We start from the raw sequence: 12,325 nt of genomic DNA on the forward strand, positions 1-12,325 counted from the left end.
CACATCGCCAGCGGCGACCCCTGTCACGTGATAGCAGAGAGGCGCCAACATTTAAACTAAGTTTATCTGTCGTGTTCTGCGAGGTGGAAATATAAAGTTGGAAGAGGTGTTTGTTCGGTTCACAGCGGTGATGGGCCCTGGGGATGAAGGTGAGTGGTTATTGTCACTGTATCTCGGATGAAACCGCCCGATTCCCCATCTCAGCGTTAGTAAAGTTATTTTCGCCGGACTCTCCTCTACCGGTAGCGGCCAGACTCTCACCGTCGGAACCCCTCAACCCGCCGTCACGGTCTTATGCCTCCCCCACCCAGAGTGGCCAGTTTGGGGCTCCCTCTCCCAGTAAAGACCGAATGATTTTCCCGGCCGGGGCCTCCTCGTTTCTCCCAGACCATCCAGGCAGCCTTTAATCGTCTCAGGGCTGCCACAATCCTTTTGAGGTGGTATGTCAAAGAACGCCGGGGATAACTTTGGGTATTTGCATATCCGCCTAAAAGCAGATTTACCGCCGTATCTAACTGCAAAACATTTCTACGTAAATGGTGGGCAGACAACTCAGTGTATACGACAATAATAAAATAAAGCCAGTATGTTTGACAAATGAGCCACAAAGGAAGTGGTGGAACACCTCCCTCCACAACCAAATAACTGTAGCTCAAGCACAAATGTTGGGATGCATCGGTACGGGAACCGACTTGGAATGATGGCTATGTGGTGATGGTTCCCAGACAGTTACACACAGTAAAATGCTGATACAAAAGCAAATGTGTGACATAAAATGTGATTTGTTTTGTGACCTTCACTTGTCTGTCTTCAGGTGATGCGACTGAGGCACTGCCTACCCAGTCACTGAGGTAAGAAAATAGTTCTGAATTAATTATACTCGCAGCCCGTGAGAAAATCCAGGGTATTCAAATAAGTCGTCTATTCATTGTTCTGCTTGGTTACTAATTGCTGTAAACCCACCAGACTAATTTTGTGTGAAGGGTCTCTGCCTAAAATGTCGACTGTACTCTTTTCCATAGATACTGCCTGGCCTGTTGGGTTCCACCAGCATTTTGTGTGTGTAAGGGGCTGAGGAGAGCAAGAAGGGGGCATGAGATGGCGAGTAGGGTAAAGGAGAACCCCAAGGCATTCTTCAATTATTGAAGGACAAAAGGATGATAGGAGTGAAGTTAGGACTGTTTAGAGATAAAGGTGGGAAGATATGCCTGGAGGCTGTGGAAGTGAGCGAGGTCCTTAATGAATACTTCTCTTCGGTATTCACCAATGAGAGGGAGCTTGATGACGGTGAGGACAATATGAGTGAGGTTGATGTTCTGGAGCATGTTGATATTAAGGCAGAAGAGGTGTTGGAGTTGTTAAAATACATTAGGATGGATAAGTCCCCGGGGCCTGACAGATATTCCCCAGGCTGCTCCACGAGGCAAGGGAAGAGATTGCGGAACCTCTGGCTAGGATCTTTATGTCCTCGTTGTCAACGGGAATGGTACTGGAGGATTGGAGGGAGGCAAATGTTGTCCCCTTGTTCAAAAAAGTTAGTAGGGATAGTCTGGGTAACTATAGAACAGTGAGCCTTACGTCTGTGGTGGGAAAGCTGTTGAAAAAGATTCTTAGAGATAGAATCTATGGGCATTTAGAGAATCATGGTCTGATCAGGGACAGTCAGCATGGCTTTGTGTAGGGCAGATCGTGTCTAACAAGCCTGATAGAGTTCTTTGAGGAGATGACCAGGCATATAGATGAGGGTAGTGCAGTGGATGTGATCTACATAGGTTTTAGTAAGGTATTTGACAAGGTTCAACACAGTAGGCTTATTCAGAAAGTCAGAAAGCATGGGATCCAGGGAAGTTTGGCCAGGTGTATTCAGAATTGGCTTGCCTGCAGAAAGCAGAGGGTCATGGTGGAGGGAGTACATTTGGATTGGAGGGTTGTGACTAGTGGTGTCCCACAAGGATCTGTTCTGGGACCTCTACTTTTTGTGATTTTTATTAACGACCTGGATGTGGGGGTAGAAGGGTGGGTTGGCAAGTTTGCAGACGACACAAAGGTTGGTGGTGTTGTGGATAGTGCTGAGGATTGTCGAAGATTGCAGAGAGACATTGATAGGATGCAGAAGTGGGCTGAGAAGTGGCAGATGGAGTTCAACCCAGAGAAATGTGAGGTAGTACACTTTGGAAGGACAAATTCCAAGGCAGAGTACAAAGTAAATGGCAGGATACTTGGTAGTGTGGAGGAGCAGAGGGATCTGGGGGTACATGTCCACAGATCCCTGAAAGTTGCCTCACAGGTAGATAGGGTAGGTAAGAAAGCTTATGGGGTGTTAGCTTTCATAAGTCGAGGGATAGAGTTTAAGAGTTGCATTGTAATGATGCAGCTCTATAAAACTCTGGTTAGGCCACACTTGGAGTACTGTGTCCAGTTCTGATCGCCTTACTATAGGAAGGATGTGGAAGCATTGGAAAGGGTACAGAGGAGATTTTCCAGGACGCTGCCTGGTTTAGAGAGTATGCATTATGATCAGCGATTAAGGGAGCTGGGGGCTTTACTCTTTGGAAAGGAGGAGGATGAGAGGAGACATGATAGAGGTATACAGATATTAAGAGGAATAGACAGAGTGGACAGCCAGTTCCTCTTCCCCAGGGCACCACTGCTCAATACAAGAAGACATGGCTTTAAGGTAAGGGGAAGGAAGTTCAAGGGGGATATTAGAGGAAGGTTTTTTACTCAGAGTGGTTGGTGCATGGAATGCACTGCCTGAGCCAGTGGTAGAGGCAGATACACTAGTGAAATTTGAGACCATAAGACAGGTAAATGTAGGAATTTAAGGTGGGGGGTTATATGGGAGGCAGGGTTTAAGGGTTAGCATTGTGGGCTGAAGGGCCTGTACTGTGCTGTACTATTCTATGTTCTGTGTACTTTTGTGTAGGATTTTTTGGAACTGTGCCGAGTTGATTAATGTCTTGGTTTACATTGAACTAAATCCATTTTGTTCAGGAAAGGTGTTAGGGAAATTAATTTGCTAAGAGAATTCGATTAAAGTTGATCGCAAGGAAGTTAGATATGTACTTCGAAGTAAAGACAGCTTTATTCATGATATTGTGGGGAGTGGAACTGCTAACTGGGTTTCGAACTCCAAACAATAGAGTGTACAGCTCCTTTTATGCATGTACAAATAGATTGCAAAAGCAAAGTTTGTTGATTCCCTTGTAAATTACAAGAAATAAGCTAGGTTCACATGCAGTTCTCTTGCGAAAAGCTATGCACATGGCAACAGCCAAAATTTAAAAATTCAATCCTGTGTACAAGTTTGTATTAACGGAGACAGTGTGTCCCGTATCTTGGAGAAACTCAGCAGGCCGGGCAGCATTTATGGAAGAGAGCAAGCTGTCGACGTTTCTGGCCGAGACCCTTCATCTGCACTGGGGGATAAAAGATGAGAAGTTGGAGCCAGTAGGTAGGAGGAGGGGATAGTGAAAACCAGAAGAGGGAAAGGGGTGAACTCAAGAGCTGATAGGTGAAAGAGATAAGGCTGAAGGAGAAGGGGGAATCTGGTGTTATTAAAAGGCTTAGATTTTCTGTTTGTTTACCCGGACGGCATACTTGATGCCAGTGCATCCAAATCGGAACACTTGTGCACTTTTATCCAGCATTTAAGCCAACACGGGTTATATACACATGTATATTAGTATTTGTATTTATTGTGTATTTTTTTATTATGGGGTTCTTCATCTTTTGTGTTTTGTGCTGAATGAGATCTGGAGTAACTATTATTTTGTTCTCTTTTACACTTGTGTACTGGAAATTACATTAAACCATCTTGAATACTGACTTTGCCCCCCCCCCCCCCCCCCCCCCCGGACAACACAAACACCTACAGTACGTCAGGGTGCTGTTCATCGACTATGGCTCAGCGTTTAATACCATCATTCCCACAATCCTGATGGAGAAGTTGCAGACCCTGGGCCTCTGCAATTGGATCCTTGACTTCCTAACCGGAAGACCTGACGATCAACACTGGCGCACCTCAGGGGTGTGTGCTTAGCCCACTGCTCTACTCTCCATATACACATGACTGAGTGGCTAGGCAGAGCTCAAATACCATCTATAAATTTGCTGATGATACAACCATTGTTGGTAGAATCTCAGGTGGTGATGAGGGGGCGCACAGGAGTGAGATATGCCAACTAGTGGAGTGGTGCTGCAGCAACAGCCTTGCACTCAATATCAGTAAGACGAAAGAGCTGATTGTGAATTTCAGGAAGGGCAAGATGAAGGAACACATACCAATCCTCATAGAGGGATCAGAAGTGGAGAGAGTGAGCAGCTTCAAGTTCCTGGGTGTCAAGATCTCTGAGGATCTAACCTGATCCCAACATATTGATGCAGTTATAAAGAAGGCATGACAGCAGATATACTTCATTAGGAGTTTGAACGGATTTGGTATGTCAACAAAAACACTGAAAAGCTTCTATAGGTGTACCGCGGAGAGCATTCTGACAGGCTGCATCACTGTCTGGTATGGGGTGGGGGTGGGGGGGGGGGTTACTGCACAAGACCAACTGAAAGAAAAGGTTGTAAATTTAGTCGACTCCATCTTGGGTTCTAGCCTACAACGTACCCAGGACATCTTTAGGGAATGGTGTCTCAGAAAGGCAGTTTCCATTATTTAGGACCTCCAGCACCCAGGACATGCCCTTTTCTCATTGTTACCATCAGGTAGGAAATACAGAAACCTGAAGACGCACACTCAGCGATTCAGGAACAGCTTCTTCCCCTCTGCCATCCGATTCCTAAATGGACATTGAACCCTCGGGCACTACCTCACTTTTTTAATATGTAGTATTTGTTTTTTTTCATGGTTTTTAATCTATTCAATATACATATACTCTAATTGATTTATTTATTATTGTTATTTTGTATTCTTCTGTATTGTGTATTGCATTGAACTGCTGCTGCTAAGTTAACAAATTTCACGTCACATGCCGGTGATAATAAACCTGATTCTAAATTATCCCTAGTGTATAAATAAGTGATAGAAACTGGGGGAGTTGTTAGGAATGTAGGAAGATTAATATGTGTTAGTGTTAATGGGTGTTTCATGTTTTGCTCATATTTAGCAGGCAAAACATCCTATTTCCTTGCTGTGACTGATAAGTTCTTGTTTGTTTTATGCACTTTAACCACTTTGGTTTTTAAGTCTAAAGCCTGTACTCATTTTCATTTGAGAATATTGTCAGGACTATTAAGCCACAGTAATACGGGCATGGTTTGAAATGCATAGATGTGACTGGAGCTTTGTCATTGCAGTACGGAAGGTGATTCTGTCAAGGTCTTTGTAAGGGTGCGTCCAGTGAAGAGCACGGGGCTGTGTTCCGATGGAGGACCTGGGCTGTGTTTGTCAGTCCTCTCGCCAAACACTATTCGTCTCAGCTCAAAACCTGAACCAAAAGTTTTCACGTTTGATCATGTGGCTGATATGGACATTACCCAGGTATAGTTTTAAAAAAAAAACTTGGATGTTTACAGTGAACAGCTATTTAAACAAACTGTAGCCAAATAATAAAATTGCTTCCTCAACATTTATCACAAATCCTACCTTTGGGTTCACATGTTAAACAGGGGTCTTGTCTGAGTGGGTGTATGAGTTCCCATGACTGTTTCTAAATGGCAGCTAACTCTGTGCCTGACTATTGATCCTCCCCATTCTTTAACTGTATGCATATGTAAGTATAATAACTGAGACTGGAGTGCTCTGGGTTCTGGAGTGGAGTCAGAGAAAGTTTTTCATTTGTCCTGTAGATTGGTTGCACTCTAGAAGGAAGCGTGTTTGAGGAGAGGGTGAGAAGATTTCAGGGAAATGATGTAATCTTGCCACACAGACATAAACTGATAAGTAGATGAACTATCGTACCATCCGAACTCTGAATTAAGAGATTACCAGGTGGATAGTGAAGATGATTTAAGGATGATCTCAAAGCCTCCTTTGAGAAAGTGTTCAGTGATTTGTACAAAACTCCTGTCAATTTCCATGCAGAGGGAAGGAGGATCATTTGGGATGTAGAGAATCAGTATCACGCAAAGTATAGGTCTGGTCTGTGGGTTGAGATTCTAAATTGGAGAAAGGCCAATTTTGATGGTATCAGAAAGGATGCACCGGAGAGTCGCGAATCTGTGGAATTTTTGCCTCAGGCAGTTGTGGAGGCCAAGTCTTTATGCATATTTACCGCAGAGGTTGATAGGTGCTTGATTGGTCTGGGCATGTAGGGATACAGGGAGAAGGCAGAAGAGGTTTGAGAGGAAAATTGGATCAGCTGTGATGAAATGGCAGAGCAGACTTGATGGGCCAAATGGCCTGATTCTGCTTGTATCTTTTATGGTCTTATGACCTGGTAAGTGTGGATTGGGATGGGCTGTATTCTGGCAAAAGTATCCTGGGTAAATGGTAGGCCTTCAAAAGTGAATCTTTGAGAGTTTATAAACGGTAAGATAACAGGTTTAGGCAACCTTGATTTTCAAGAGATATTAAAGCCCTGGTAAGAAGAAAATGGTGCAGGGCAGTTAAAGACAGGTAGGAATAAATGAGGTACTTGAGCTTAGGAAATGAAAGAGGAGATTTAAGAAAGAAATTAATTTTTTTAAATTGATTTTTTTAATGCATTTTCTACAACACTACAAATAAAAAAAAACCCAAAAACAAAGTAGAAAATTAGTACAGTGCAAGATAAACATACAATAGTAATATAATACAAAATAAGATAATTGAGAAAGCACCCAAGTTGAAGTCATGCAAAGTTAGTGTCCTCCCCAAGCCCCACAACAAAAAAAACTCCAGACCAACCAAAACAAAATGTAGAAAATATAAATCAGAACATTCAAACCCCCAAAACTGTAAATACACTTGAAAACAGAAGATAACAATGCCTACTACCAAAAAAAGCTGAAAGCAAGGGACTGAAAAAAAAATTAAGAGGAAAATTATGAAAATACTCAAAAGGTCCCCAGACCTTATGAAACTTTATATCCAAATTAAGAAATGAATAATGGATTTTTTCAAGGTCTAAACAGGACATGATATCGTTAAACCATTGAGCATGCGTGGGTGGGGCAACATCTCTCCATCTAAGGAGGATTTGACGTCTAGCCAGGAGAGAAGCAAAAGATAATATTCGACATTTAGTCGAACTCAAGCATATATCTGTCTCACCCAAGAAACCAAACAGAGCAATTAAAGAGTTAGGTTCTAAGTGGCGATTCAGAATACAGGATAAGGTTATAAAAAATTCTTTCCAAAATTTCTCTAAGCTAGGGCAGGTCCAATACATATGAATAAGAGAAGCCTCACCACTTTTGCATTTATCACAAAGAGGACTAATAGGGTAAAATCGAGATAATTTAGATTTGGACATATGGGCTCTATGAACAATCTTAAACTGTAAAAGACAGTGGCGAGCACAAAGAGAAGTTGAATTAACCAATTTGAGAATCGAGTCCCAAATCTCATCAGATAAAGGGATATTTAAGTCATGCTCCCAAGCCATTCTAATTTTATCCACAGGGGCACTTCTTGGATCCTATATTAGGATATTAGTATAGGATATTAATCCTATATTAGTAAGGATACTAATTTATCATGGATAAAGGATATTAAGCCTTTACCCAGTGGATTAATAGAAAGAAATAAATCCATAGCATTTTTCTCGGGCATTCCAGGGAAGTTAGGAATTAAAGGATTGATAAAGTGTCTGATTTGGAGATATCTAAAGAAATGGGCATTAGGCAGATTGAACTTAGCAGAGAGCTATTGAAAGGATGCTAAGCGATTATCGATAAAAAGATCTTCAAAATGCCTAATGCCCTTTCTGTACAAATCATAGAATGTTGAATCATACATAGTGGGTAGAAAAAGATGATTATGTAAGATAGGACTAGAAAAGGAAAAACCATAAAAGCCATAAAATTTCCTAAACTGGGCCCGTATTCGCAAAGTATGTCTAACAAGAGGATTAATAATTAGTCTAGACAAACTACTAGGGAGTGCAGATCCAAGAAGTGCAGAAATAGATTCCTTAGTGGAATTCAACTCCATTGCTACCCATTTAGGGCACTCGGGGTGGCTATGAAAAAAAGACCAGAAGATAGTGCAATGAATGTTAGCTGCCCAGTAGTATAAACGAAAATTAGGTAAGGCCATGCCACCCTCTTTTTTTTTTAGATTTTTGAAGATAAACTTTATTAATTCTAGAACGCTTATTCTTCCACAGATAGGACAAAATAATAGTCTAAGGAATCAAAAAAGGTTTTGGAAATAAAAATTGGAATAGATTTAAATAAATATAAAAATTTAGGGAGAACGTACATTTTAATAACATTAATACGACCTACCAAGGACATAGAGGTGACCATTGTGACACTCTGTTTTGTAGTGTACAAAAGATTGATAAAATTTTCACGAAAAACATCTTTAAACTTCCTTGTAACTGTAATACCAAAGTAAGTAAATTGATTATGAACTACTTTAAAGGGGAGGTCACGGAATGCTAATACTTGTGCTTTATTAATTGGGAAAAGTTCACTCTTATGTAAATTATGTTTATAGCCAGAAAATTGGCTAAGTTGATCAAGAAATGAAAACATTGGAGGTAAGGATGTGGACGGATTTGAAAGAAAAAGTAATAGATCATCAGCATAAAGAGAAACTTTATGCTCAACACCCCCCTCCAAATCCTGGTCAATTCAGGACAGCTTCGAAATGCTATCGCCAGAGGTTCTACAGCCAGATCAAAAAGAAAGGGACTTAAAGGGCAACCTTGACAGGTGCCATGTTTAAGGTTAAATAACTGGGATTGCTGAGAATTAGTCAAAACAGAGGCCGTAGGATATAGATGTAGTAATTTGATCCAAGAGATAAAACTTTGACCGAGGTCAAATTTTTCTAAAACCGCAAAGAGGTAGTTCCACTCTATACGATCAAATGCTTTCTCCGCATCGAGAGAAATAATGCATTCAGGAATCCCAGTTGAAGGTGAATATAAAATATTAAATAAACGCTGTATGTTTAAAAAAAGGAAGACGGTTTTTAATAAAACCAGTTTGATCATCAGAAATAATAGAGGGTATAACAGTTTCTAATCTATGAGCCAAAACTTTGGCCAGGATTTTAACATCAACATTAAGCAAAGAGATCGGCCTGTACGAGGAACACTCTGTTGGGTCTTTACCCTTTTTTAATAAAAGAATAATACATGCCTCATTAAATGAGGGTGGCAATTTACCATAGTTAAACGAGTCAGATAGTACTGAGGTGAAAGAAGTGAAGAGAATGATTTATAAAATTCTACGGGGAGCCTATCAGGTCCAGGAGATTTGCCTGAAGACAGTGCAGAAATTGCAAAAAATATTTCTTCTAATGATATAGGCTCATTAAGTTTTGCTTTAATATCAGATGAAAGCGAAGGGATATTCAGAGTATTTAAAAAAAAAGATCAACAGAAATATTCTCATTCAGAGATTCAGAGGAATAAAGCCGAGAGTAAAAATTTTTAAATACGTCTTTGATTTCTGAATGATTCGATGTAATATCCCCGTTCTCCTTCCGGATCTTTGTGATATGTTGTTTAGCTTTAGAACGCCTCAACTGATTAACTAGAAATTTACCAGATTTGTCACCGTGAATATAAAAGCGACTCTTACTTTCAAGAAGTTGACGTTCAACAGGTTGAGTAGAGAGAAGGTCAAATTTAGTTTGAAGTTCTACACGCTTCTTATATAATTCAGGGTTATTACCGTAGATGTCGGATTATAAGCCGCTACTTTTTTCCCACATTTTGAACAGCTTTGAACACTGCGGCCTTTACTACGGTGCGGCTAATGCATGATTTTTTTTCATGCCGCCAAAAACATTTTGCCTCGTAACAGTAGACCAATAAAATTGATGAGTAGTTCACAGAGGTCCAATGAAATTGTACGATAAATCAAGCGCACTTTCACAATTAAATTATTGTAAATCAGTCATTTGTACTCACCCTCATCAACATGGAAAACACTCGAAGAAAAGCATTGTGCTGCCTTTATGGCAGTTATTTAGTTTATAATATTTTCGCTTAGTAATTCATTTGTTAGTATTTTCTAGTTAAAGTTAGAAGTGTTTTAACTATATTTGTTTTCTGTACTACATCCCGGGATGCTATGACGTCACATCCGATTTCGCCGCGTCTTATGGGAAATACCGGTTTGCGATAAATGGGAAGGTGGGGGGGAGCACATTAGCCGAGCGAAAACGCTGCTTTTAAGTTAAAGGCGATCAATAACTTTTCCTGGTAGGCTGCAGTATATATATTTTTTACCAGTCGTTAGGAGATATTGGAATGTTGTTCAGTAAAAAAGTATACGCAACGTAATTTGTGTGTTACCGATACGTATGTATATTTAAAAGTAGCCGCGTTACAGGCACGGTTTGAAAAAAGCATTTGCAATATGTATTTGTTTATGTTACCATATGGATTTAATTAAAAGTTAAAAAATCCTCACGTGTAATATCTTTCTGTGTAAATATCTCATATTACAACGTGGGACACCTGCGGCCTAAAATCCGGTGCGGCTTGTACAAGTACAAAATTGATTTTCTTTCTAAAATTAGAGCCAGCGGCTTTTAATCAGGTGCGCTCTGTAGTGCGAAATCTACGGTAGTTTGAGCATATAATTGATCTAATTCTTTAATCTGATTAATTAGGTCTAATCGATCTATATGGGACTTTCTATTAAGATTTGCTGTATATGAGATTATTTGACCCCTCAAATATGCTTTCATGGCATCCGAGACAATCTGGGATGACATTTCAGATGACGTATTAGTGTTTAAATAAAAAAGTTATCTGATCCTTAATAAATTTTTGAAAATCATCATCCAATGATAAAATCGGGTTAAAACGCCAATGTTTATTCCTCTGAGGGAGACCAGGAAAATTTAGAGACAAAGTAATTGGAGCATGATCAGAAATCAGTATACTCTGATAGTCACAAGAATGGACAAATGAAATAAGTTGATTATCAATTAAAAAATAGTCAATTCTAGTAAAGGTATGGTGAACATGTGAAAAAAAAAGGAATAATCTCTCTCAGTAGGATGAAGGAAATGCCATATATCAGAGATACCATAGTTAGAAAAAAAAAGTGACTAGCTAAAGCAGATTTAGTAGGTGATCTAGTAAATCACTAAATTTTGATCTAGTGATCCAAATTTGGATCTAACCAGCAATTAAAGTCGCCACCCAATATAAGAGAATATGAATTTAAATCTGGTAATGAGGAGAAAAAATGTTCAAAAAAATTAACATCGTCAGAATTGGGAGCATATAGGTTTGCTAGTACAACTTTAGTATTATATAATTTACCAGAAATAATAATAAAACGGCCATTTGTGTCAGATATCTTACTATGGAGTTCAAAAGGAATATTTGAGTTAATCAGGATGGAAACCCCCCCCCCTAGCTTTGGCCGGGAAGGATGAATGAAAATGCTGACCCACCCACTTTGACAAAAGCCGAGAATTATCAAAACTACGAATATGAGTTTCTTGAAGGAAAGCAATGTCAGCTTTAAGTTGCTTAATATGGGAGAAGACCTTCCTTTTAACAGGATGATTCAATCCCCTTACATTCCAGCTCACAAATTTCAGTGTATTAACCATTATCAATTGTTAATACATAAAAGGTAGTAGGCATATATAAAATCAAACATTGCAATAACAGTCTGGGAGCAAAAATATAAACATAAATCAGTAAAATCAGGACAGAAACATGTCCTGAATAACAAGGGAAAACAGAAAAAACAATAAATAGTGATGGAACTGGAGAACCCACCCCACCCTCACAACCCAAAACGAGATGGCTACCCAAAAAAGCAGCTAGCTCTACAAAAAATGTTACCCCAAAAATAACTTCCAGTTCCGTATCATTGACATAGGCTCCGTATAGATAATGTAGCAAATACTAGCTAATTTATGCACTAGAGAGCAAAATTACAAATAGGAACAACTTTGTCAGAAAAGGTATAAAACTTATTACAAAAAAAATCAAAGAAAACTAACCTACCTGCGAGAAACTATGAAAAATTGAAAGAGAAAGATAAAAGGGGGGGGGGAAGGGGGAAATTATAAATTTAAAGAGAGTACATATCAGCCGTTTTTTTAAAAAAAGAAGGCAAGTCTTATACCGTAAATCAACAGGGAGGCCTTCAATAAGAAACTCCAAGCCTCCGAAACAAATTAAGACCAATTGTAGTTCTCTATAGTTAAAGTTATTCAGAAGTAGAATAAATTATACAAGTA

The 12,325-nt window shown here is 39.6% G+C and overlaps 1 protein-coding gene across 1 annotated transcript in view; it reads left to right on the plus strand.

The window, feature by feature from the left end:
- The first annotated feature begins 24 nt into the window (after positions 1-24).
- kif15 (kinesin family member 15) overlaps positions 25-12,325 on the plus strand; it is a 176,819-nt gene continuing 164,518 nt past the window's right edge. Inside the window, exons 1-3 of the mRNA XM_073072971.1 lie at positions 25-149; positions 815-851; positions 5,308-5,491. Coding sequence (XP_072929072.1) covers positions 131-149; positions 815-851; positions 5,308-5,491 — 240 coding nt within the window. The 5' untranslated portion in view covers positions 25-130. The remainder of the gene's footprint in view (positions 150-814; positions 852-5,307; positions 5,492-12,325) is intronic.

The sequence above is a fragment of the Hemitrygon akajei genome, chromosome 20, assembly GCF_048418815.1.
Source record: "Hemitrygon akajei chromosome 20, sHemAka1.3, whole genome shotgun sequence".
In the NCBI taxonomy this organism is placed as follows: Eukaryota; Metazoa; Chordata; class Chondrichthyes; order Myliobatiformes; family Dasyatidae; genus Hemitrygon; species Hemitrygon akajei.